Below are 27,425 nucleotides of genomic sequence, written 5' to 3'. Positions count from 1 at the left end.
TACGTTCTCTATCGTGCGTTCGAAATTTCGCGCCTGAGCACAAAGCTGGCGCTCCTGGATTGGCCACGCTATCTGTTGACTCTTTCTACAAGTTCGTATATTCGCCCCGACCTGTCTAAGTCCATGTTGTGAAGAGTACGGTGCGACTGCCACTCCCCACTTTCTCTTTGCCGAGTGGCGCGGTGGCTCCGCGTTTGCTGGATCATGCATCGCGCGCATGTGGTTATGGTTTCAAGGGTTGTTCTGCCTTCTCCGCTGGTTTTAACGTTTTTATTTTTCTTCTGTTGGTGTGTCTGCTACGGCGCGTCAAGTTCAGGCACACGTGCCATTGCCTCTCCGAAAAGAGTGACTCTGTTGCTGCTTTCGCTCTCTCGCCGCACCCTCGCTTCCGACTTGCAGCAGTAAACGTAAAGCCCTTCGAACTTTGTTTAGCCTTTTTCCATCTCCCTCTGTCTTCTTGTTCACGCAACGTCCCATTTCTCTTGTGCGGGCAACTGAAAGTGCATCCTCCTCCCTGCGCGGCGCGGTTACTTTCGGATGGCTGAGCGCGCGGGACCTTCGTCTGCTCATTGGAGCGGTGGCTCAATTCTGATTCAGAATACGAGCCGAGCTCGGATTCGGACTCGGACAGAGTCGCATGCGAGGAAGAGGGTTCTGCATCGTCAGATTCGGATGTTGAACGGATTTTATAGTCAGGCTGATGATGATGATGATGTTTACTAACAACAGCTGCAGAACACTGAAATGTGCATATTGCATTGACTATGTTATTTGTATACCAATTATAATCAAAAATAAATTGCTATGTTCATTCCCTGAAACCAATCCGACACTGGGGGTGCGTCACGGCCAGAAAGGTCCGACAGCGAAAGGGTTAATGGACGTTGGAGATGTGTCCCCCACTACAGTGTGCTTCATAATCAGATAGTTGTTTTGGCATTAAAACCCTGGAATTGAAATTTTGAAAGTTCATCCTCTGGGTACCAGCAAGTTTGAAGCTCCAATTGAATAACATGATACAGTGGAATCTTGTTAACTCAAACAAGCTTAATTCAAACTTGCAGTTTATTCGAACTGATGTTGTGGCCCTGTAAAAAAAAAAAGTTTCAGTTTTGCTTAAAAGGTGAAGCATCGAATGCAATAGCAAATTATTTGACAGCTACGCAAAGTAAGGGTAGTCATTTTATCAGCAGTATAAACTTATAAACATTTGCTCACAAACTAAATTAGCAAGCATGGTGTCACGTGCGCACAGGCAAACATGAACACATCTTGCTCAATGGCCGCAGACACTTTTCATAACACTGGTGTGAGGAGCAGTGGCGGCCACAGCGAGCGAATTGCCCTTTGTGCTGCCTTACGCTGTAATGTGAACTAAGCGGCGAGAACACTGAGCACAAAAAGCTATTAGCCCTCGGTGTGCCTAGACTCTGTACCTACAGCCAATTATATTAAAGATAGGGCCTGCACTGCCGCGCTCAGCTGTGATATACACAGCCGCCGCTAAAGTAGAAGTCCCATCCCCTCGGTGCCACATTCCTCCCTTGCACGTGCAAGATCTAGCTGCCATCCTCGGCTCACCCTTGCGTGCTTTCACTTGCACCCATGGCACAAGGCATGTGGTTGCAATGTTATCACACTTGGACTTTCTATGGAACATCATGGCGACGGTGTAGTATAGTGTCGCCCCCTGTCAGATCTATGTGCCATCGCATATGTATGTTTTCTAGTTGTTGAGCTAGATGGCGCACCCCCCTTCTGTCATGTGACGAACATTGGACCAATTGGGAGGTGTCATCTGGCGTGTGAACCCTTTATTAGGAATAAACGGCCGAGGATGGCCGAGTCTTCGTTCCGGTTTTCAACGGGAGCAGTTCGCTCCGCGTCTCCTTTACTGCGCCGGCGTTAGCCGGGCGTTTGCTGGTCGGGGCCCCCCGCTTGCCTGCCGCTGCCGACACAACATCATTGGCGACGAGGATGGGATTCCCGCAACGGTTCCGACCGAAGCCCCGGGAAACCAACGAGCTTCGTGAGTGAAGCGTCCCTTCCGTGTCTGCACGGCCGGCAAACGCCGCCGACGCACTTGGCGTCGCGAGGCTTCCGAGCCTAGGCCTACTCTCCCCCTTGCTCTTCCTTGCCTATTTCTGCGGCGAGCTCCGGCTTGCCTCCTGCACGCTACCCGGCATGGCATTTACGGCGAACCTTCCCGTTTTTCTCGAAGTGCCCGGCCCTCCGTTAATTCCCTGGTACCGCTGGAAAAAAATTTTTCAGGCCCACCTCAAAGCGGCCGGCGGCGGCGACTGGACGGACGCACGGCGAGCGTCTGCGCTCGTCAGCGCTCTCGGACGTGAGGGACAACGGAAGCACTTCGCAGCCGAGGAGCAGGAAGCAGCAAGGCAGTTAACCAGCGCAGCGTCAGCTTCAAGCAAAGCAGCAAGGCAGTCGACCGGCGCAGCGTCAACGACAAGTGATGCGGTCCCGCCAGCGTCAGAGTTTCCGAGACTCGTGCAGCGGCTTGACCGGCTGTTCGCCGCGTCAACAAATGTCCTGGCGGAACGGCACGAGTTCACCGGCCGAAAGCAGTTCGAGGGAGAAGGTTTCCTGGAATTCGTGACCACATTGAAGGAGAAGGCGGTACAGTGCAACTTCGGCACAAGCTATGACGAGCGCGTCCGAGACCAAATCATACACGGGATAGCGAACGCCAGCGTTCGCGAAAAGTTGCTGGCCCATGGCGAAACCTTGTCCCTGGACAAGGCAGAAGAAATTGGACGCTCGTTAGAAGCCTTGCATCGAGCGAACCGCGCGTTCGGCTCCGAAAATGTAAGAAGAATTAAGGCATCGCAACTTGGCGTTCCGTCGACGAGCCAAGATGGCCGACTTCTTCCAGGGAGCCGCCAAGATGGCCGACGTAGTCCGGGAGGCCATGAAGATGGCCGACTTCTTCCGAGGGGCCGCCAAGGCGACGGACTTCTTTCGAGAGGCCGCCAAGAGGGCCGACATTTCGCACGTGGCTCCTCCGGGAACCGTGGTGCATGCGACCGGTGTGGCAGCACGAAACATATTGCCACATACAGGAATTGCCCCGCAAGGAACCGGCGGTGCAACGCCTGCCACACGTTGGGCCATTTTGTATCCGTATGCCGAAAAACCCGTGTTGTTCAACACGTCTCTTCCGCAGAGACGCTGTCTTCGACTTCCGCAGGACAGCCGTCCGCGTCTGTCTTGACGGTAAGCGCTTTTGAAACTAAAGATTTGGAAGTTCCGGTCGTAGTTAACGGCGTCTCCATGCGACTGCCGGTGGATACGGGAGCGTCTGTCTCATTGATGACGGCCGAAGATTTTGGAAAGTACTTTGGTCGACAGCCCAGACTGTCACAAACAACAGTGGACTTGAAAAATTTTTCCAAACAATGCATCGACATTCAAGGCCTGTTTCAAGCCACTGTCCAGTTTTTTCAAAGGTCATGCTCCGTCACGTTCCACGTAACGACTACAAGAACATCACTGCTGGGTTTAGACGCCATCCAACGCTTGGGCATACAGATCGACGGTACGTCGCTGACATGTCGTCTACCATCACTTCCTTCAGTACAGAGCCCCACAGGTGTGCCTCCGGGTTTTGATCACCCTTCCAGTGACGAGTTGGGTCTCGTCAACAACTTTGTGCACCAAATTCATCGGCAGCAAGATGCGAAACCAGTATCTTCAAAGTTGCGCCGACTACCCCTGGCTCTCCGTGACCAGGTCACAAATGAATTGCGACGTCTCGAGGACTGCGAAGCTTCTGAGTGGGTGTCTCCACTCGTGGTGGTGCACAAGAAGGAAGGAACCATGCGGCTCTGTGTAGATTCACGGGAACAGGACAGTCTTGTGCCTCACGTTCAAGAAAGGGTCTTGCAGAAACACTGGCAGACTAAACAGTACGTAGACAAATGTAGAGGTGCTCAGGCAACTCGTATCAAGGTGGGCGACACTGTCAGAATAAGATTTAAGAGGAAAGGATTTTTTAAGTACAGTAAACCTCGTAAGGTCAAGGCCCAGATAGGACCATCTACTTTTCTACTCAGTGATGGGAAGACGTGGCGTGTGTCTAAGTTAACCCTAGTGATAAAGGATCCAACAGGTAGTACATTGTGTACAAGTGACAAAGATTTTTTGTACTCATATTCAAACTTGCATAGTCATTCCGATGACTCGTCTGTAGTGACATCGTCTTCTCATAAGCATCAGTTAAGTAGCTTGTCTGACTGTATCACTTCCGAGTCTACGCAGTCAGCAGTCGTCTCGGATTCCGTGGGGGGATCGGTAGCCTCCCAGGACTTGTTGGGACGTCGAGAGGAGCTTCCGGGGCAACCCTCTCCAGCTTTGAGTGACAACCACATTCAGTTTTCCAACCAGGGGGAGGGAAATAGTGGGACGACTGGGTCTTTAAAGTCGACCGAAACGCGTCGCAACCCCCAAAGTTCTTCTGAGGTACGCACGCATCCTCATCGTGTCAAAAAACGGCCTCCGCGGCTTGACGATTATGTTTCCTGAATGCAGAGCGTTTTGCCGTCTTCGAAATGCCACGGCTAGGGGCCTCGCTGTGACATTTAGGAGGCAGTTCACATTTTTCGTTCACACAGGTAAAATGTGTTCCTTGTTGCGGTACAGCGAGTTTTGTGCCGTGTTTCTTGTTGAACTTTGTTTCAGTGACTGCCTGTGTTTTTAGTGCCCAAGACTGGTGCGCGTGTATGTGAACTTGGGCGGGGACGGATTGAATTTGTTGTGGACTTAAGTGCATGCTTGTGTGCAACTGGTGCGCGTGTGTGAACATGGGGGGGAATGAACTGAAATCTTCTTTGGACTTAAGTGCGCGTCGTGTGTGCGCGTTTCACTGTAGGTTACTTTGTTTCCAGGGGGGGATGATGTAGTATAGTGTCGCCCCCTGTCAGATCTATGTGCCATCGCATATGTATGTTTTGTAGTTGTTGAGCTAGATAGCGCACCCCCCTTCTGTCATGTGACGAACATTGGACCAATTGGGAGGTGTCATCTGGCGTGTGAACCCTTTATTAGGAATAAACGGCCGAGGATGGCCGAGTCTTCGTTCCGGTTTTCAACGGGAGCAGTTCGCTCCGCGTCTCCTTTACTGCGCCGGCGTTAGCCGGGCGTTTGCTGGTCGGGGCCTCCCGCTTGCCTGCCGCTGCCGACACAACAGACGGCAACAGCGATACCAATGCCCAGAGCGGAGATACGCCAGAAGTGTTCATATAAATGCTATCGCAATAACGATGTGCATTTCAGTGTGCGAAACGATCGGTAACTGTCCGTTACCGGCTATTTTCTAGCCGTTACCAGCCGAAAAACAGCCAGTAACAGACAGTTAAATCAAACATATCGCGCCACCGATTGTGCTAGCAGCAGCGTGAATTCGTGAAGCAGTGAGCCGGCTGCTGCTCACCCCTCTCGTTGAAAGTACCGTATTTTGGTGCGTATCATCATCAGCCTATTTTTCTGCCGTCCTCGACTGCGCTTCCCTTCCCTTGGCACCCATTCTGTTACTAATAGTTCACCGGTTACCTTTCCTAGGCATTACATGGCCTGTCCAGCTCTGTTTTTTTTTTTTTTCTATTACATCAAGTAGACTATCCGTTTTGCCCATTTGCTCACTGATCCACACCGCTTCTCCTCCTCTTAACATTTTGCCTAAGATTTTTTGTTCCACTGCTCTTTGCACGGTCTTTAACTTGTTCTTGAGCTTCTTTGTTGACCTCCAAGTTTCTGCCCCATATGTTAGTAGTGGTAGAATGCAATGATTGCACACTTTTCTTTTCAACGACAGTGGTAAGCTCCTAGTCAGGATTTGGTAATGCCTGCCGTACACACTCCAACCCATTCTTATTCTGTAAATTTCCTCCTCATGATCAGGGTCCCTTGCGAGTAATTCACCCAGATAAACAAACTCCTGCACAGATTCAAGAGGTTGATTGGCGATTATGAATTATTGTTCCCTTGCCAGGCTACTGAACATTATCTTTGTCTTTGGCATATTAATGTTCAACCCTACTCTTATACTCTTTCCATTTGTTGAAATTCATTCCCATTGTTGCTGAACAGAACAATGTCATCTGCAAATCGAAGGTTGCCAAGATATTCGCCGTTGATCCTCACTCCTAAGCCTTCCCAGTCTAGTAGCTCGAATACTTCTTCTAAGCATGCAATGAACAGTATTGGAGAGAGTGTGTCTTCTTGCCTGAGCCATTTCTTCGTACACATCTTCCTACATTTCTTGTGGAGAATTAACGTAGCTGTGGAATCTTTGTAGATATTGCCCAAGATATTCATATATGCCTTTAGTACTCCTTGATTAATGCATGCCTCCATGACTGCTGGTATCTCTACTCAATTAAATGCCTTTTCATTACCCACACCAAAAATTTTCAAAATTTACCAGTAGAGCTGGGGTGCAGGTTACATGCAAATTTTACCTTGAGGTGCGACTTCAAGCAGCAAAATTTTGCCTAGACGTATGGCTTCACGGCAGCGCATGCTGCACTGCCGTGAAGTAACACGTGTGGAACTCGTCCTCATGTGTTATCTCAGTGCACATGCACCACCTCACAAAGTGCTGCACGCAAGTGAATGAGCTTCCTTTAATTTGAACTCCATTTATTGCAAACAAATTTTCAGGCCTCTTCCAGTTTGAATTATCGACATTCGACTGTGCTACTACAGCCGGGAAAAAGCTATACAGTGCAGCAAGAGAAAAGCAAACAGCGCTGAAAAAGGATGCTAGCCACAGGTACCGTCCACCCATCTGCACTGCCACTACTAGCATCATCAATGACCGTTACGCCAAAGAAAAATGGCAGTCCAAGTTTTTCTGCAGTGACTACAAGGTAAATAATAGCTGCACACAACTGCTTCCATTCGCAATGCCTGGAAAAGACAGTACCATTGATGAAATGAGTGTTGGTACCTGGTTTTCTAGCATAGACCTACAGTAATATCTCATTATAATGATGCTGGAAGGGGGGTTGTAAATACTTCGTTAAAACCATTAGTTCGTTATAGCCACTATCCATTTCTATCCCACCAAATCTCACAGCAGCCTGCCACGTGAAAAAGAAAACAGCCGTCGCACGGAAAGAACAAGCGAAAGAAAGACAGCAAGGAATTGCTACTTCATTCACACCAAGCAGCTCATCACTGATCGATCAACAGCATAGTAGTTCGTGGCTTTGCAGAAAAAAAAGTCCTTGATAGATTTTTGCCGCGTCTTCTTCAGGCGAAAGATGGCTTTGTCAGCTGCAGCTGCTATTTCAAGTCCGTCCTCGCCATCAACGTGAGCACCAAAGAAGCGGCACAGCAGATCCAGTGCTTGTGCGGGCGTTGGTACGTCGGGTTCGCCAATATTAGGCTCCAAGCTGTTGTCGACACATTAGTCACTGTCATCATTAGGCACCACTGTCAGCACGCGCACAATTTTTGCCTCCGTTAGCTCTCCCATCGCCACCGCGTCAGCATCGGCACTGACGTACGTGCAGAAGGTGTCGCAGTCAGGCACAACGCCGGCGTCAAGGAGAGTGTCCCACGATGCTAGGGCTTAGTCACCCGCGGCACCCTCATTGGCGGCAACACAGAGTTCTTCGCTGTAACCGCAGCTGCTGACGTCAAATGAGGCATGCCGGAATTGATTGGCGGTCATGCTTGCCGGCACAGCCAACCAAGCAGCCTGTAGCATCTCGATCACCAGGTACAGGTCGATTGTGGTCTCGCGCTTCATGCTCATATTGAGCAGAATTCGGTTGATCACATCCTTGTAATAGCCCGACTTAACCCCTTCAGGCACGAATTATGGTATTCTGCAGGAAAATTCTTAGAACTTGCAGGTATTGATGTTTTAGGTGTCCAAAGTCTGAAAAATAAAATCACCTCTCTAGGAGCATTACCGTATTTACTCGCATAATGATCGCACTTATTTGTCAGAAAAATTGACGCAAATTCAGGGGTGCGATTATTACATGGCTTAAATTTCCCGCGAAAATAAAAAAAAAGATTTTTCGTCCCGTGTTTGCTGCAGGATGCGGGTGCGGGACATAAAAAAATGGCGGCCGGCGGAGTAAGCCGAACGCGCCGAACGTAATTTTTTTTTGACGCGACAGCGTTAAGGAGCTCGTGTCGCAGAAAAGCCGGTGTCGTCGGTGTCAGCGGCGTTGGCCGTGAGCGATAAATCCCAGCAGGCACTTCATGAATAAAAAACAACTTGCAAGATGGGCTGGGTGGGAATCGAACCAGGGTCTCTGGAGTGTGAGACGGAGACGCTACTACTCAGCCACGAGTTCGATGCTTCAAAGCGGTACAAAAGCGCCTCTAGTGAATGTGGTGTTGCCTTAGAAACAAGCTGTTTCTAAGGCTTAGGCGTGCGTCGCTTGCTCGGGCGCACATTTCGTTGCCGCGCCGAACGCGGCGTTGCTTGACGCTCACCGCGTCCGGTGCGGGGCACGTAGTTGCTGCGCCGTAGCCCATTGTCTTAAACCCCTTGGCGGGTCGACGGGAACGCTCTCGCGTTCTACTCTTGAAGGCTAAGCTTAAGTGTCCACCAATTTTTTCTTCTCGCGAGTACATTACGTGCATTGAAACAGTTTCTTCCGTATAAATAATGAATAATATTGTTAATATCAGCAAGTCTGCGGCAATAACGTAGCCATGTCCACTTTGAAGGGACAGAAACAGATGGGTGCGCTTAGCTGCCAGTGTCATGGAAATGCATGGCCGGTGTGTGCTGTGGAAACTGCGGCATCTGTCTTCACTACTATCCTAATACGGTACGTTTCTGCTATGGGTGGGCAAATATCTTAGCTGTGTTATAAGCGTCAGCGTATGAATAGGGTGCACTTTTAACGCATCAGTGTAAACGTGGCTACTATCATTGCCGCTCGCGATTTGTTGCGTGCCCACGAGTGCAGATGAAAAGAATCGAAAAGCGCCTTTTTTGTTTTTGTTGACCACAACCATTATAAAGCCTACCCATAATAAAGGCAAGTTTGGTTGTACCTATTTTTGTCATGGAAGTGCGGAAAGTGATGAAAGTAATAAAATTAGGCAACTACTTAAGAATGTTTAGTGAATGCAGACCGCTTGGCTTGTCTTGAGTTGATCGCATAGCATTCGATAGATGGTAAGCTCGATCATTATTAGCTAGACTTGGCACATGACATATCGCTGCGGCAAGTTCGGGGTGCGATCATTACACGGGAAATAAAAAAATCGAATTTTGACGACAAAATTCAGGGGTGCGATCATTACACGAGTGCGATCATTATGAGAGTAAACATGGTATTATGAAAGTTAGATCACGTCCTCGTATGGAGACATCGTGACTCAATACTGACTTTTTTTCCCATGTGCGCTTGGCCAGATTACAGAAAGAAGGGCAATTATTTACTCAAGGTTGTGTGAGTGATGCATCAAGGTACACAGGTTGTGATATTTGAGGAAACAGTCCTTCTAAGCTGTGATGCACAAGAAAACATTGCATTTCCGGCAGTGGCCCTGGTTTTCGCCACAAACTTCTCGTACTTGCATCGCTACAGAAACGGTGACTGGACTTGCTGGGGCCTGTGATCCTTCGCATCCTACCTCACACAATCGCATCAGGTTTGAGCAAGAACGATGACTCAAAATGAGCTATTCCTGAATGACATTAAAATAAACAATACTAAATTGCAGCGCAGACAAAATTCTCAAATGCAAAAACAACAGTAATACTGCTTCTGCAGGTCAGCTTCATCCGAACGAAATTCTATTGACCTGGCATCAAACTAGGAGTCGCTCCCCCATCTTTGGACAACTTTGAGGATGCAACATAATTGCCAGACCAACGTCGTTCGTTTGATGGACCGGAAACATGGGCATTTACCATCTTCATGATCAAACAGTGCGTATGGCGATTTGTACCACCTTCAAAAATTGCCACTACACAAAATTAAAAGGAATACTAAAACACACAGTTTAATTCTTCGACTGTGAGCTAGATAGTGCAAGAAGTACAAAAAGTGACGATAGTTTAATGTTTCCGCGCGGCTTCTATGGGTCGCCGGCGTGCAAAAAAAAGATTGAGTGAGTCACAGTGTCTCTGCATGGAGACGCGGATGAAAACAGGGTCAAAACTATTCAGTCACAGAATCACGAGTGTTGAGTAACTTTTTTTTCATTAAAGGTAGCTGTTTCTTCACATAAAACAGGGGGCTTTAACTGTTCTGAATGATTGAAGCTGCTGTAAAAGAGAAATTTGAACAGCGACAAGCCAGAGCTTCCATAAAACTTGGAGTCGACCGTCTTCAAATATTTAGTAGTTTCTCGCCGCTTCATATCAGATGGCGTTCATTGCGTTTATGTATGCCTCGAATATTGACCGCACCAGTGTGCAGCATGAGGCTTTCGCTTTTTAAAGAAAAAGGCAACGAAGACAGTATCGTCTTCGTATGGAGAGATTGCGACTGAAAGGGTTAGAGTTCATCATAACTCCTTGGTCCAGGGGTTGCACACCTGCAGGGCACTTTGGCGGCAAGAAGCATAGCTCGATGTTCTTGAGCACAGAAGCAGTGTGGTGGGCTGCGTAGTTGTCCAGTACGAGGCGTACCTTCGGTTTCTGCTTGCCCAGTCGCTCGCATCCCACTCCCGCAGCCATTGTGTGAAAATTTCGCTCGTCATCCAAGCCTTGCGGTTGGACACATAACTCACTTGGAGCTTTCATTTGTCTTTGAAGCATCGTGGTGACGCACTTTCGCCGACCACAAGGGTTGGCGAAAGTGCGTCAACACAGTTACGCGGACCTTGCTCTGCTTACCGCCCCGGTAGCGTTCACCTTTGAGGGCCAAGGTTTTTTGTGACAGCATCTGGTAGAACAGGGCTGTCTCATCCGCCTTGAACAAATCCTTGGCACGGTATTTTTCTAGCAGCTGTCCAACGTTAGTTAACAGACTGCGCTTCCCCGCTGACAGCCCTGCCAACAATGTCGTGGCGCTCCTTGAAACGCTGCAGCCAGCCGACACTCGCCACAATATCGTCGCGCCCCATGATGCACGCGAAGTCCCTCGCTTTGCGCTGCAACAGTGCCCCACTCACAGGAGTGCCGCTTGCTCTTGCATCCGAAAACCACTGCCTTCTCTACAGTTTCAAAGGCGGGGCTCGAAGCTTCTTTCTGTCGCCGTTTACGCCACCTGCGACAGCACTGGTGAACACTTCTTTGCTGCTCAAAATCGTCGACAGCGTGCTCAACGCTATGCCGAAATCTTTGGCCACTTTTTTCTTCTTCCCGCCGGACTCGACGGCTTTCAGCATAGCCACCTTCTGCTTGATTGATATCGTTTTGCACTTCTGTTTGCCGTTGTCCAGCTCCTTTCTGGCGGCGGGAAGTCACACGAACGAACCGATAGAAACACTGATATCGTTGATGCACATGGAGGCAACGACAAGCAACAACAAAACCGCAGTCGGCGCTGCCCCACGCACGCAGCGGAAGAGCGGGCGGGTCCACCAATTCCACGGGAAAGGGGAGGCCGAGGCTGGGAGACGCGCACAGGAGAAGCGAACGTCGCGCGCTATAAGACGTTGACCTGGCAGGTACTAAAATGGTCAGTAAATGCTCATTGTGGAAAAAAAAAACAATTTGCCAACGACTACGTTACTTCCTAATGCGAAATTTGAGTGCAGATCTCCAGCTGTTTCAGCTTTTCTATATAATGAGGCAAATAATTCGAGCAAGACATGCATGTATAGCTACAACTTTTCATTCTTCACTTCTTCAAGAAACACTCCACTCCCAGTTCTTGATTGTCACGAAGGTATCTTTGTGGACGGAGAAATAGATGCACATATGCTAGACTTGCTGCACCAATGCCTAGTTCGGCGTAGCGTACCTCTGGATTCTGGCGGTGACATGCTGGACCTCTGCTAGTACAGCTCGTTTAGCAGCAGCGGCAGACAAAGGACTTCCACCGGCTGCCTCACTCATGGCTCAGCAAGAATTGGCTGAGAATGAACTACTTATATAGACAGACGGATTGTATAATATAAACTGTCTGTGAGCCTTGGACAATCCGTCTGGTGCAGAACATTTTGCACCAGCCGCCCATAAATGAATGTGTGGCTTTCATTGGCGCAAGGGCCAGGTATGGCCAAAGAGCGCCATGCAAGTGTTAGTGATTAGCCCATGCAAGTGTTAGTGATTTCGCAGTGGAGTTATGAATTCTGTGAAGTTGATGTGACGTGTCTGTAAAGGGGCCTAAAATATAGTCACTGTAAAGTGCATAAAATGTACTTGTAATAAAATTATGGCGATGACAAATGATGTGTACTATGTGCATTAAGGTGCATTGCAAAATAATGATACGATATAAAAAAAATGCATAGGTTTCTAAAATTAAAGACACAAGGGCCTGGAGGCATGTGCTATATAAAACAACTATCACAGCAGCATCCTCTGGAGAGAGGATGCGCTACGAATTTATTGGGCTCATAACATGTAGGACAACCTCATTTAAAAAATTGAGGACTGCTTTGGTGTTGAAAAATGGTTCTTTACCAAGAAACATAGCTGGGTGAAGAGGTATGCAATAACGATATGCAAGGGGAAAATGCTTCTTTCTTTCAGGTTCGACTTCGCGACACTCCACGAGAACGTGGAGGACGGTCAGCCTCTCACCACATCGACCACAGGTTGGTGGTTCATTTCCAGTAAGAAGAAAATTGTGTGTACCTAATGTGTGCCCTATTCTGAGGCGGCAAAATGGGACATCTGTTTGCCGTGATTTTGATGGGGAGGGCCAAAAACCTAGCCATGGCTTTATAACGTGCAGTTTATTGTTTATTTTTGTGTTCCACATGCGTTACCAGTGTTGTCGCAGTTTCTTACGCAAGAAAGGCTTCAGATCTGTGACCGGGACAGCAGCTGCAGAAGTGTTTAGTGATGTGAGTGATGTGGCCATTTTATCAGCCAGTACATTACCCTCGATACCTCTATGGCCAGGTACCCAGCATATTACTACATGTATATGTGATATATAAATATTGCATAAGAGGAAGTAAAGTTCAATGAATACAGGATTTTTAAGCTTTTGTAATGAAATTAACGCTTTTACGAGACTTAGCGAGTCTGTGTATACAATTGCTCTGTCGAGTTTAATTTTCTGTATATGTCTTACTGCAGACAGTACTGCATAAGCTTCTGCAGTGAAGATACTTGTTTGCGGGTTCAGTAAGTCAGATATAGAAAGAGATGGACCAACAGCAGCATAAGATACACCAGCATGTGATTTAGACGCGTCTGTGTAGAATTCAGAGCAGCTGTACTTCGATTGAAGTTCGCGGAAATGCATAGCGATTTCGATGTCAGGTGCGTGTTTTGTGACCTTTACAAAGGATACGTCACAGTCTATCACCTGCCACTCCCAGGGCGGTAATAGCTTAGTTGGAGGCATTAGTCGATGTTCGAGAACAGGGACATCCATTTCCGTGCTAAGTTCTCTTGCACGCAGTGAGAAAGGAAGTCTCATGGAGGGTTTATTATTAAAAAGTGTTTGACACGTTAAGTCATTAACAGTTTTGAAACATGGATGTTCTTTATTGGAGCGCACATTGAGAAAATAGGTAAAGCTGATGTACGTTCTCTGAAAATGTAGTGACCATTCGTCTGACTCTGCATATAGACTTTTCACCGGGCTTGTTCTAAATGCGCCAGTGGCCAGGCGGATACCCAGATGATGAACAGGGTCTAACGCTTTTAGCGCACTAGGTGCAGCAGAGTGATATACTACGGTACCATAATCTAACCGTGATCTAACTAGGCTCTTGTAAAGATTCAACAGGCACCTCCTGTCGCTACCCCATGTAGTGTGGGTTAGGATTTTAAGTAGGTTCATTGTTTTTAGACACTTTGTTTTTAGACATTTTATGTGTGAAATTAATGTAAGCTTGGAGTCAAGTATAACACCTAGAAATTTGTGCTCTTTGTTAAAAGGAATTTGTTGTCCGCCCAGTTCTAAAAAGGGATCTGGGACCAGGCCTCTCTTTCTTATGAAGGGAACACAGGAACTTTTGTGGGGTTGATTTTAAATCCATTTTGGTCTGCCCACATGGACACCTTGTTTAGGGCCTGCTGTACCTGTCTCTCGCAGACTGTGAGATTGCAGGATTTGAAACCTATTTGTATATCGTCTACATAGACGGAATAAAAAATAGCTGGTGGTAATGATGCCCGAAGCGTGTTCATCTTTACGACAAAGAGTGTGCAGCTGAGTACTCCACCCCGGGGTACCCCAGTTTCCTGTATGCATGTACGAGACAGTGCAGGACCTATTTTAACTCGAAATGTACGGTTCTCTATGTAGCTCTCTATGATAGTTAACATATTACCGCAGATGCCCAGCGCCGAAAGGTCGCGCAGGATGCCGTACCGCCAGGTTGTGTCGTACGCTTTTCCCATATCCAGAAATACAGATAGAAAAGATTGCTTGTGCACGAAGGCATCGCGAATGCTCGCTTCGATGCGCACGAGATGGTCGGTTGTAGATCGCCCTTCCCTAAAACCACGTTGAAATGGGTCAAGCATTTTACTAGACTCTAGGAGATGTACGAGACGGCGATTGATCATTTTTTCAAAAAGCTTACAGAGGCAGCTTGTAAGCGCTATGGGACGGTAGCTAGTGAGCAATGAAGTGTCTTTACCATGCTTCAAAACAAGGATCACAATAGCCTCCTTCCACTTTGATGGGAGGTAACCAGCAGCCCAGATAGTATTGAGAAGTGTAAGTAGCATGATTTGTGTGCCGGAGTGTAGGTGCTTAAGCATATCATACATGATTCTATCGGGGCCCGGTGCAGAGCTCCGACATACTGACAAGGAAGCTTTAAGTTCCACAATCGTAAAAGGACGATTATAAGGATCGTTTGGGATGGATTTCCAATTCAGTGGCTTAAGTTCTTCTATTGCTTTATGTTTAAGAAAATTCTCCGAATACTGAGAGGAGCTAGACACGCGCTCGAAGTGTTCACCAAGAGCATCAGCCTGGTCTTCCAACTTGTTTCCTTCTTTGTTAACAAGGGGCAATGGCTGAAACTGTGTTCCCCTTTAGTCTCCTCAGCCCATTCCATACTTTTGCCTCCTGTGTGTAGGAGTTAATGCCGGACAAGAATCTCTCCCAGCTTGTCTTCTTTGCTTGCCTTCGCGTCCGCCTTCCCTGTGATTTAATGTTTTTAAATTCTATCAGATTTTCTGCAGGGGGTATCGGCGCAGTATGCCCCACGCTTTATTTTGTTTTTTCCGCGCCTCCTTCCATTCCTCATTCCACCATGGAACTCGTATTTTGGATGAGGTACCCCTTGATTGTGGGATGAAGTTATTTGCTGCCTCGATGATAAAAGCGGTAAAATACTCTACCGCGTCGTCAATACTAAAATCTGTGATAAAATCTCGTGATAGGTAGGTCGATTCCTTAAAATGCTCCCAGTCGGCAGAAGCTAGCTTACACCGAGGCATATATGAAGGGCATTGGTGTTCTCAATTAAGTTTAAAAGCATCGGAAAATGGTCACTTCCGTATGGATTTTGAATAACACTCCACTCTAGGTAAGGGAAAAGATCTGCGGAACTGATAGATAAGTCTATGGAAGAATGTGAGTGGTGATACATATTATAATAAGTCGGTTCGTTTTTATTGGAGAGGCATGTTCCCGTGTTTACTAAAAAGTTTTCTACTAATCAACCTCTCGCGTCGCATTGTGTGTCTCCTCACATCGTGTGGTGAGCATTAAAATCTCCCACAAGTATGTAAGGTTCGGGAAGTTGGGTAATAAGGTTGTAAATGTCTGTTTTTTTTTAGATGATGGTTCAGGGGTATATAAATAGAACAGACAGTGATTAATTAATTAAAGAGAATGGCCCGAACTGCCACTGCCTCAAGGGTCGTCTGAAGGGCGACGTGTCGGCAAGCTACAGACCTGTCCGCTATTATTGCTACTCCGCCAGAGGTGTTAGCTTCATCGCGGTCTCTTCGGAAGATGATGTAATTGAGAAGAAGGTTTGTGTATGTAGGTTTCATATGTGTATCCTGAACACACAGCAACTTGGAATTGTGTTTGTGTAGTAGTTCTCTAATGTCATCGAGGTTATTTAGAAGTCCTCGTACATTCCACTGTAGTATCTGTGTACCCATTATGCTATTTGTGTTTAGTGCTGTGTGTTTAAGACACGAGGATGAGCTCACGGGCCTTTTTCAGGCGCCATGACGGAAGTTTTGTCTCGTTTGGAGCGATCGAGAGTGCCTCGCCGCTCCTTCGGCGCTGGTGGCGCCGTCTTGCTTGTGGTTGTGTCCATCGCCTCTTGCGAGGCGCTGGACACGCGCTCTTCCGAGCGCTTTGTTTGGCGATTAGGCCTCGGCACGTTGGACGAGGCCTTTGAGGTCACCTGCCCGGAGGTAGATGGCCCCTTCTGCGGGGTTGGCGTAGCAGCGCTAGCTGCAGCCGCCGGGGGGGGGGGGGGGGGGGATGGCGTCACTGCCGCCTCACTGGGTGTGGGACCGTCAGCTGCCAGAGACCGCTGTGGCGCTGCCCCCTGACGCGCCACTTCGGCAAATGTGTTCTTAGGCAGGTATGTCGCCCGTCTACGTGCCTCCTTGAACGATATATTTTCTTTCACTTTGATCGTGACAATTTCTTTTTATTTTTTGCAAGACGGGCACGACCGTGAGTATACGGCATGCTCGCCTTCACAGTTTACACAATGGAGAGAGTTTTCACAAGAATCAGAGGTGTGCTCATCAGCACTGCATTTCGCACAGGTTTGGCGGCCTCGGCATCTCTGTGAACTGTGACTGAAACGCTGGAATTTGAAACAACGCAGGGGATTAGGAACATATGGGCGAACACGGAGCTTGATATACCCAGCCTCGATGGACTCGGGCAGAACACTTGTGCCAAAAGTAAGTATCAGATGTTTGGTCTCTATTTCCTTATTATCACGCCTCATCTTAATTCGCTTAACATTTATGACGTTCTGCTCACTGAAGCCCTCCAAGCGCTCAGCCTCAGTCAGCTCCAAGAGATCATCATCGGAGACTACACCACGGGTGGTATTCATGGTACGATGAGGAGTTACTGTTACTTTGGCGTCACCTTATGAAAGTAGATTTTTGGAAAAATGAACAAAAAATATTAACTGGGAACCACACGTAGGCAGTTTCTTGACTCCCATATTCACAGACATGTACACGTTCCATGTGTACATGTTACATGTACGTGTACATGTACACATGTACACGTTTGTTCACGTTGAACATGTACATGTCTGTGAATATGTGGGTCAAGAAACTGCCTATGTGTGGTTCCCAGTTTATATTTTTTGTTCATTTTTCCAAAAATTTTACACGTGCTGTATGACGATTCGAGGGTATATATATAGCGACGAGAATGAGAAATAAATCTGTTGTTGAAAGTTAGCGCTGTGTGTGTCAGATGTGTCTTCTGTTGTCCTTGTCAAGCTTGCGCTATAACAAAATAAGCTCAAGGAAAGGCACTGCTCAAGGAAACATACATTACACGTATGGATAGGAGAAGCTGCGGGGTTCCGGGCAACAAACTTCGTGATGATGACAATGCTTAGTTGACAAGAGATTCCCTCTAACAATTAACTGCGCACAGTCAGAGTGCAGACCGACAGGCCCCGCTATGGGTTTCTATGCCCCATGCTAAAATGGCATTGTTAAAAGTCAACTTTGGATGCATGCTGAGACATGCTTTGCATACTAAAAATGAAAATTTAAATTTTGGGGAGCCAAAACAACAATTTCATTATAAGAAACATGCTGTAGTGGGGGACTCAAGATTATTTTGGACCACCTGCATGTACAGTACACGAGTGTGTGTGCATTCAACCTCCACTGAAATGCAACTGCTGGGATCACACCCTCAACCTTGTGCTCAGTTATTGCAATGCCACAGCCACTGAGTTACCAGGGCGGGTTGTGTGGAAAAATGAACTTCTGAGGTATTCACACGACATGTGAATGAATTATTGCAGTTGATAATGTCTGTTAGGATGCGTGGGAGTGTCGAAAGCTTAGCACACAAACGTATGTACGCTAGCATCAGGTGTTATGCATGAAAAGTGACACAGGCAGACAGTGTGATTGGGCAAGCTGAAAGGCACCCGAAAAAGAATTGTGTGACGACACCAATGCCTCACAGAGAATGCAGCGTATTTGTAGTGGTGTCTTCCCCACTGCTCGATGACAGATGTGTGCATTCCTGTCAAAGTACAGTGTGCTGCTATGCCATTCCCCATCAACTGGATGCAGAGGCAATCTGCTTTGCAAAAGAATGGCTGATAGTGCAATTCTTGCAGGTGTGCTGAGACAATAAAACACCTTGAGTGCCCATCCTCAGACGCTCGACTCAACTAGATCTGCGAGCTGGCCTCAGCTGCTTCGACAGCAGACAGCTCTTGGAAGAAAAAAAAGGAAGCAGATCCAACATGCCCTGTAGGCATCTATATACAGCGAAGCTTTCCATAAATGCATAAGGAGTGCTGAAACATGTCACTCAATGTGAGTGCAAAGTGAAACCGAACGATTTATTCATGTTGGCAAAGAATGCAATGCACCTTTGTTCGCAACCAGCACTACTGGGGTTGAAAGAGGCAAGTTGGCTTTCTGCGCCATTTGTGTGGAGCACCCGACCTCCCCTTAGAGGCGCAGATGCAACCGTCCACGCCAGGCAGTGCAACGCAGGTGCAACCCGAGACCTCCAGTGCACTCTCTCCTGTCGCAGCCCTCTTCGCCAGCTTCCCCCCTCTTCCCCATGTGGCATCCTCATGTGCAGGCCGGCTTCCCACGCCGCGGGCAAAGTAGTGTCAGCCATTGCTACTAGATGGCGCTGCCATCCTGCAGCCAAGTGTGAGCTACTCGGCCAGAACGCTCGACCAGCCGTAGTGGCAGCCATAGTCAGCAAGAGAGGCACAGGGGGGTTCGCAAAGAAAGCTTCACTTTAAATATCTTGGGGCCTTGGTCTAACCGCATGCACAAGGTCCCAAAAGCCGAGTAACGGTTTTTTGAAGGTGGCTGTACTTGAGGAGTGCTTGTGACTGTAAACAAGCATTCTTGTGCGAGTACATTCACCCCGACTATCCTTTCTTTTCCTCATCTATCTGTTCTGCAATGTGCAGGATAGTCAACCAGGTGCCTTCTTGGTGAACCTCCCTGCCTCTCTCTCAGTGTGCAATAAAGATTCACTGGTGCATCTGTCACGTTCGTGTCTCTCTTGCCCCATCACTTATGCTGCTTCCCTATTCCCTTTGGAAGTTATTTCTTCTTTTTTTAGAAATGCATTTCCCCAAAACACAATGTTCTTTATTGCAGATTTAAAGGGAACATACCTTGAGCTGTGTTCACCCTTCCGCAATAGCACAAAGGCCACTCTTACTTGGTAAGCCAGAAAATACGCAATGAAGAAAGACAGGTGGCACCTTGAACCAGCTCGCCCTGAAGTCATTTATTTTGACCCCGTCTGCTCAAATCCTGTCAAAATTTTGTCAGCACTAATGGACTACTACATTGTATTCTAGGAGAGCCAACGAATGAACCTGGAAAGTTTGAACCAGCTCGCCCTGAAGTCATTCATTTTGACCCCGTTTGCTCGAGTCCTGTCAAAATTTTGTCAGCACTAATGGACTACTACATTGTATTCTAGGAGAGCCAACGAATGAACCTGGAAAGTTTGAACCAGCTCGCCTTGAAGTCATTCATTTTGACCCCGTCTGCTCAAATCCTGTCAAAATTTTGTCAGCACTAATGGACAACTACATTGTATTCTAGGAGAGCCAACGAATAAACCTGGAAAGTTTCAAGAACGTTTACTGAACCACAACAGCTGAAATGTGAAAGAATATGCTGTAATCCGCAGCGTCACGCTGACGAATAGGTCTCAAGGTTTTGACACAAAATTGAACAAGGTAACTCTGACTGTCATTTTCTCTTCTAATAATCAACCTATCTACCGTCAGGTAAACTCTTGCGAATGCTGCCAACATGGCTTTCGTTTCGTATTCGATTGGCAAGTTTTGGACCAATTTTCTCGGGGAAAAAAAAAAGGCACGCAAAGAAAATACTCTATAATTGATCGTGAGAAACCGTTTTTGATTGAAAATCTTCTTATGGCAGCCCAAAAAATAATCTTTATTTAAAATGTACTCATTGTTCCCTAAGCTATGCCAAGACAGGCACTGGTACTAAGGGGGTGGCTAATGAGGTTACCATTGAAGTTAGGCGTGTACATGCTGACCAGTCAAGTTTGAAGGCAAAGGACAATTTTACAATGGATGTAACAAGCTTTGGACTCGTAGAAATGTATGGGCACCAGCTGGGACCTTCAGTTGGTATCGAATTAGCAGAAGTCTCCTGTAATCCTTCGCCACTACAGTGGCAGCCACCACAGAGCTGCAGCACAATAAGAATTTTTGTTACAAGTGACGGAAGGTTGCAGCACCTCTGGAGAGACCTGCACTTGGTTCCCAATGACTCAGTCGCTGCTGTACATACACAATGAGGCCCCTCAATGAACTGCTCGAGATTCTCCTTCTCACCTGGTGGAGCCATCGCTGTGCCCATTTTTTGCACCACCCTGAAGCAAGCCACACCAGCACGCATAAGAAGTGCTGCTTCTATGCCACATGGGTTTACACTTTCGTTCCAATCAAGAACCCATTGAGTGAGTCAAGCTAAGTGGGCAGACAAACCATTACTGGTAGCACAAGTGCCCCCTGCGACGCAATTTCTCACAACATGCCACTGCATCCTGAGCCACCTTACACACAGAGCATACTCACAAAAGCAGAGGAACAGTGTGTCCACAGCCATGCTGTACACGCTGAAGAAGCTTGATGCTATGATGTACGCACCCATAGAGATGGTCTGCATTGAAAGAGCCACATTAGCTCAAGGGGACACATCATCTGTATTTGACACAAGTCAAATGGCAGCCCTCACAGAGAGATTCTCTCACGAGGTGTTTAAACAATGTTTGCCCTGCACCACAGTGCAGGGAAAAACAATCTGCAAAGTCTGTGCACAAAAAGTGTTTGCGTTCTCGAGAAATGTACCTTTTTTAAAAAGTTTACACTTCTCTAATGGTCATCCTTTGTGACAAACACAGCCAAACAAATCCAGTTCAAAAGAAAAGCCAGTACAAAATTTTTTAAACAAAAGCTACGTTTCATTTGTTTGCCCAGTGGCTGTGTGCCTTTGAAACAATAGAAACTTTGGTAATCCAAATTATTAATAATAACATTTAAAATAGCTGTCAGTTGGGTGTGTTGGTAAATGTTCATGATGGAAAAAACACTACTAAAATGGAGACTTGGCAAGAACACAGCGTTTTGTCCTGTGTTCGTGCGGTCTCTATTTTAGTAGGGCTTTTTCAATAATAATAATAATAATAATAATAATAATAATAATAATAATAATAATAATAATAATAATAACAATAACAACAACAACAACAACAACAACAACAACAACAACAACAACAGCAACAACAACAACAACAATAATAATAATAATAATAAAGAACTCCTCCCGAGTGCAAACAAACAACTTTCGTAATGCTGTACTTTGTATATGTTCTCTAAGATTGTGAGACTTGCACGTAATTTGAAAGCAACTTTTTCAGTAGGGGTGTGTGAATATTAAAAAATTTAACATTATAGAATATTACACTTTTAATATTTGCATTAGATTTGAAAGCAGGGTATTGAAAAATTTTCAAATATTCAGTTGGATTATCGGTATTTTATTTGGACACCATTAAAAATTCTATGATTAGTACACTGTGAGCTAGACCTTAATTTGAGTGCCACTTTTAAGTAGCTTATCTGTGCCCTTCATGTTCAATGTACCTCAGTTTGCATTTCAAGCAGCCTAGCAGAGCCAAGTGCTACATTTGAACAACGAAATATAGCCCAGTCACTGCATCTCTCACCAGAATGGGCAGCATGTAGTAGTTGAGCTCAGGAAGGTGGTTGTTAAGTGCGTCCACTTTGCGGGAAAACACAAAGAAGGTGGGCACAGCTGCAGAGAAGACAAGAAAAGTAAGCGAGCTTGCTCCCTAAGCCATTCAAATCATTCACTGTGCTGCAAGACAATCCTGCAGCTATGCTTGAACAATGTAAACCACTTTCACGGAAATAGGTGACGAATAGAACATGCCATGCCTTCGGTATTTTCGTTTATTTAAAAATACCTTACGGGTTGAGTAAAGGAGGAATATCAAAGACAAAATGAATGACAATCAAACAAGCAATATAGTACAAGCGCAGGGCAACAACGAAATATATATATATATATATATATATATATATATATATATATATATATATATACACAAACACACACAGTGAACTCTTGTTAAGATGAACATGATTAAGCCGAATTTTTGCACATAACAAACGGCATGGGAACGTTTTTTTGGTTTTCCATAGACTCAATGCAAAAATAATCCGCTTAAGGGGGAATGCTAGGCTGAAGGGTCAACTTTTGAAGTGCTGAACCAATTTTTATGAAATTTTCAGGGGCAGTTATCACGAGACGAACCCGGTACCTCCGTATCACAAACAAAACCCGTAGCAACTGCTAAAGGAGGTAAACTCAGCGCGCCTCCGCCTACCCGCATCCTCTGCAATGCTTCACCTCGTTTCTCCTTTCCCACTTCGCTCAACATCACCTAGGCTTTCCTCTGGATGGCGTTGCAATGCCACACGCTCAGCATGCTCCTCCGTACTTTCGCTAGCTTGGAGCCTGCATCGATTACTTTTGAGGCAGCAGACGCCTGCCTGAACTCAATTATTGAAATTTCCCGGCAGCACGAAGGCACAGAAGGATTTTTTAAGGTCATCAGGTTAGATGACGCCGTTTGTGGCTGCTCACCGATTTGCACAGAAGCGACAAACATCCATCATGGACTGGATGAAACCAAGCAAGAGTACCCACTTGAAGACAGTAGTCTATTAAGTTCAGCTAAATAAATGCTTTGTATGTCATTTTTCCCCCATTGTGTCTACTTCATTTACCGTCTTGAAGCAAGATATTAGGATGCACCTGGTCATGTTGCCAATTATTCTTCTGATAAGATGAAAAAATTGTTATGGTCCCTTCGAGCTCACTTTAAGGGAGTCTACTGTAAATGTGTGTGTGTGTGTGTGTATATATATATATATATATATATATATATATAGAGGTGACATTCAAAGATTGCCGGTGCACCTAGCAAACATGGCAGCAACAATCGAGCCTTCTGATGCCCCAGTCATGATTCTACAACAATGTGACACAGCAAAGACAGCAAAAGTTTCAAAATAACCTAGCAAATGAATTGAGCAATTCAGTTGGTATAGTTGCAATATGCATCTATAGACCCTTCTCACAGAGCAGTTTGCTCTAGAGGAACGAGATGGCGCTTTTGGTGGCGCACCATGCTTTGCCTCAGCAAAAGCACACAAAACCATTAGCGCTTCTGCCCTGCCAGTGTGCGATCAGCTACCGGAAATGCAACTGGGTGTTCGCTAATGCACTGAGCCACATTCATGCTGCAAAATGTGGAACGGTAGAGGGGAGGCGTGCGCAGTAGTAGGCTGCATAAATAGTGCCTGGCACAATATGGAATGGAATGAATCTGTGTGACCAAGTCCCCGGACCTCTGCTACATAAGAAGACTGCCTGTGTTGCCAGTCCTTCACAATTGATGGCTTTTCTCGAGGATAAAAACATTTGCTGTTCCTCTAGCATTGTTTGGCTTACCTCCAAAGAAAGGACTTCACTGTGGAAAGTCAGTACAGTCAAATCTCGTCACTATGAACCGCACATTAAAAAATTTCTAAAAGTTACGAATATTTTAAAAATCCCTGCCAGAAAAATACTGCAGAACTACGAATTTCAATACAGCGCGTATTTCAGAATAACACCCATAGTTTATTTCCCCCCACATAACGGAGGAACATTAGTATTACGAATTCGGCTAAAAGTAACAGCGCCGCAACTCTCGTTTGAAATAGACACTGCGAGTGCAATAGCTATCATCATCACCATGTTGACAGCCAACTGCTTCTCCACAAACTTCACCAAGAACTTCACACCAAAGTTTTGGTGATGTTCACGCGAGATCCAATCATGGATGCAGCTAGCGACGGCGCCAAGAAGAAGTGAAAGGAGTTTTCGCTGCAGGGCAAATTGGACGTACTGCAGGAAATCAACGCAGGGAAAAAGCAAATCGACATGTGCAGACAGCGTGGCATTGCCCATCAACCGTCGCGACCGATTTGAAAGACCTAGACAAGATTGTCAAGCTTCAACGGGAATTGCAACTCGCCCCTACGAGGAAACGGCTGCAATTGGGAAACTTCGAAAATGTGGACCAAGCTGTTCTTGCGTGGTTCAAGGATGCCAGACTGCAAAGCGTTCCTCTGTCTGGCCCAAAGCTCCAAGAAAAAGCCAGCGAATTTGCCCAATGCACTTGAAATAACTGGGTTCGACGCCAGTGCAGGTTGGCGTTTTCGTTTCCACCAAAGGAACGGAATAGCTTGGCAGGTAGTCTTGGGCACGGAAAAGGCTGCTGACAGAGAAGGCACGACGCATTCCTGGTGCAATGACAGTTTTTTAGAGGTGGCTGAATCGTACTCTGAAGACGATATTTTAAACGTGGATAAGACCACATGTTTTTACCAGTTCCTGCCAGACTGGACAATGTATTTCAAAGGGCAGCAGTGGAAAAGGAGGGAAGAAGTCGCATCTTCGCATGACAGTCCTGCTCTGCTGCAATGCAACAGGCACAAAGAAAATTAAACTGCTCGCCATCAGCAAGTACTCGGCGAAGCATCGCTGCGTGAAAAACGTCATGCTGTTACTGTACGACTACTGCGCCAACAAACGAGCCTGGATGACCAGAGAACTCTTTTCAGAGTGGCTCATCAAACTTGATAACCAAATGAGGAGGGATGACCGAAGAATTCTACTGGTTGTCGACAGCTGCTCTGCTCACATTGTGAATATTCAATTAACGCACGTTCGCTTGGAGTTTCTGCTGTCAAACAACACATCCTTGCTGTAACCCCTAGACCAGGGCATTATAAAGAGTGTGAAAGCAGAATTTCGTAGCGCCTTGTGCAGTGGTTCATTATCAACCTCTGCCTAAAGCAGCCGACTGCAATTAATATTCGTCACGCAGTGGAAATTCCCACAGGAGCTTGGTGGAACTGGAAGGCGTCCACCATTACTAACTGCTGGTGAAAAGCAGGGCTTGTCAAAGCACCTGTGCAGCTTAAGATGACCTGGGGGTGACCGAAAACAACCCGGGAGACCTGTGGACTGAGGTTGCGGAACTGCTGCCCGCCGTCTCTTCCTTCGACGACTACTTGGAGAGCGACAGCGCAGCACTAATGGCAACAGACCTGACAACCAAAGAGATTGTGAACTGTGTTTGCAACGTCTTCAGTGACGATGACGACCTGAAGGTAGACGACTGTGGGTCACCGAACACGGAAGATGAAATTGCGGCAAACATTGATGTTTTAGTGCACATGAACACCTCCGCACTTTCATCACTCGGTGCAATGACGTACCTGATGAGGTATTGCGCAAAATGGAAGATGTCGATGCATTACTAATCAGTTGTACGTGCTGCACGTGCCAGAAAAAAATCCCCGATTTCTTCAAATAAAGCAGCTTTGAAGTGAGTGAAACATTTTTATTTCAGAGTATGCTTGTCTGCATATGCATATACTACGAAGGTACATCATTTTCATTCCTAGGTTTGTCCACTGGCTTAAAACAGCAAGTTTTTTATTACAACAATATTTCAAAATAACGAATGATTCTTGGCTGTCCTGCGTGATTCGTTATATCGAGATTTGACTGTAACATTGCGTGCTGCTCATTGCACAGAGATAAATAGAGTGGCACCGTTTCCTGGGATAGTAAGTTCCACGCACATTATCTACACACATCCACCCCAACTCGCACACAAAATTATGCCTGCTCTATTGCCAACCTATCAAGCATAAGTGAGTGGGTGCACTCTTGAATCAATGTGCCAAAGCATGGGTAATGGCGACTACACTGACAGCACACAAATTTTCGAAGGTGAACATTTCGTGACGGTTCACAGAGTAAGCAAGCAACTAGCAATAATGTGTCTTTGCTACAAGCTATTACAAAGTACAGAACATCTATACTCCAAGCCTTGGATACAGCAAGAAAAAATCTACCACAACTGCGCACACCCATGAGCGATTAGGCTGAAAATATTCAGGTAGTGACTTCACTGAGGAACGGTACTGAGTCAGAAACATCACAAGCCGCTGCTTCAAAGTGTTTGCCAAATAAAGAACACAGTGAAACACACTGATCCTGACTTAATTCATTAGCGGAATGTTCGGGCAGCTTGGAATACATTTCTAGCCACGTATATAAGCACCGTATACGCAGTTTGTGCTGTTTGGACAAAGCAGAAGCAGCTCTGAAAGCACTTACACGTCCTCTGAAGCTGTAGCTAAAGCTTTCTGTCGTCCACCCAGTCACTGTCTACGACATCCACTGAAACCATGAAAGGAGAACCGAGAGGCCCTGACGTCACTCTTTGTAAAGCTCAGTGATGCTCATGGAGGAGGGAAAAACTGAGAAGCCCTACCCCCTCTGCGTGCTAGGAGAAAAGTGTGGAGGAAGCCACATGGTAATTTTTCGCTGTGCTGGCCATGTTGTTGGGGCACAATGGCAGTTTGTTATGGTGGTGTGTGCTCATGCAAGTGCTGCCCCATAGGTCTCATACTGGACACGGTGTGTGCAGGATTGCGTTAGTCTCTGTGTTTTGTTCTGCTGTGTTATCTAGACTGTGCTCTCCCGGCTGTTGTTGTGGCCCCACAGTGCAGTCCACTTAAAACAATATCAAAAAGAATGAACAATCCAATCGTTATAATTGATCATTACTGTATCTGGACTGCCCTTTTAAAAAAAACTGTTGAACACGTTCTTGTAGCTCTGAAAGCAATTTTTCTACTTGCGCTAAAAAACAGACTTAGAAAGTAGGCTGTGAAAAATAAAATGTTTATTTATATCTCTAGACACTGTGTCAACCCTTAGGCGCGCTGAAATAGTGAGAATTCTGCACCTGCTTGCACGGCAGTTTACAACTGCAGTGTGTATCATATCCAGTTGCTGCACGAACACTGGCGACAATCCTTTAGTGTGCACGAAATAGTGAGCAACTCAATCGACCACAACAGTGCACTTTGTGTGAACATTAGTATTGGGGTCGAAGACGGGCCACTGTCAATTTCATCATCACTGCTGCTGCTGTCGTCGCCTCCGTTCCACAATGCTACCATCTGTCACAACAGCGATC

General features: G+C 46.5%; 1 protein-coding gene across 9 annotated transcripts in view; it reads right to left on the bottom strand.

Moving 5' to 3' along the window:
- The window catches only part of Ctl2 (Choline transporter-like 2), a 608,937-nt gene that overhangs the window by 13,277 nt on the left and 568,235 nt on the right, over nucleotides 1-27,425 (bottom strand). For all 9 annotated transcript variants that reach the window (XM_065452835.2, XM_065452836.2, XM_065452840.2 and 6 more), the window contains 2 exons: nucleotides 22,017-22,105; nucleotides 20,866-20,950 (listed from right to left, as the gene is read on the bottom strand). In XM_065452835.2, coding sequence (XP_065308907.1) covers nucleotides 20,866-20,950; nucleotides 22,017-22,105 — 174 coding nt within the window. The remainder of the gene's footprint in view (nucleotides 1-20,865; nucleotides 20,951-22,016; nucleotides 22,106-27,425) is intronic.

Source organism: Dermacentor albipictus, chromosome 1 (genome assembly GCF_038994185.2).
Source record: "Dermacentor albipictus isolate Rhodes 1998 colony chromosome 1, USDA_Dalb.pri_finalv2, whole genome shotgun sequence".
Classification (NCBI taxonomy): Eukaryota; Metazoa; Arthropoda; class Arachnida; order Ixodida; family Ixodidae; genus Dermacentor; species Dermacentor albipictus.
The sequence above is the reverse complement of the archived record's forward strand: the minus strand, read 5'-3'. Positions and strand labels throughout refer to the sequence as shown.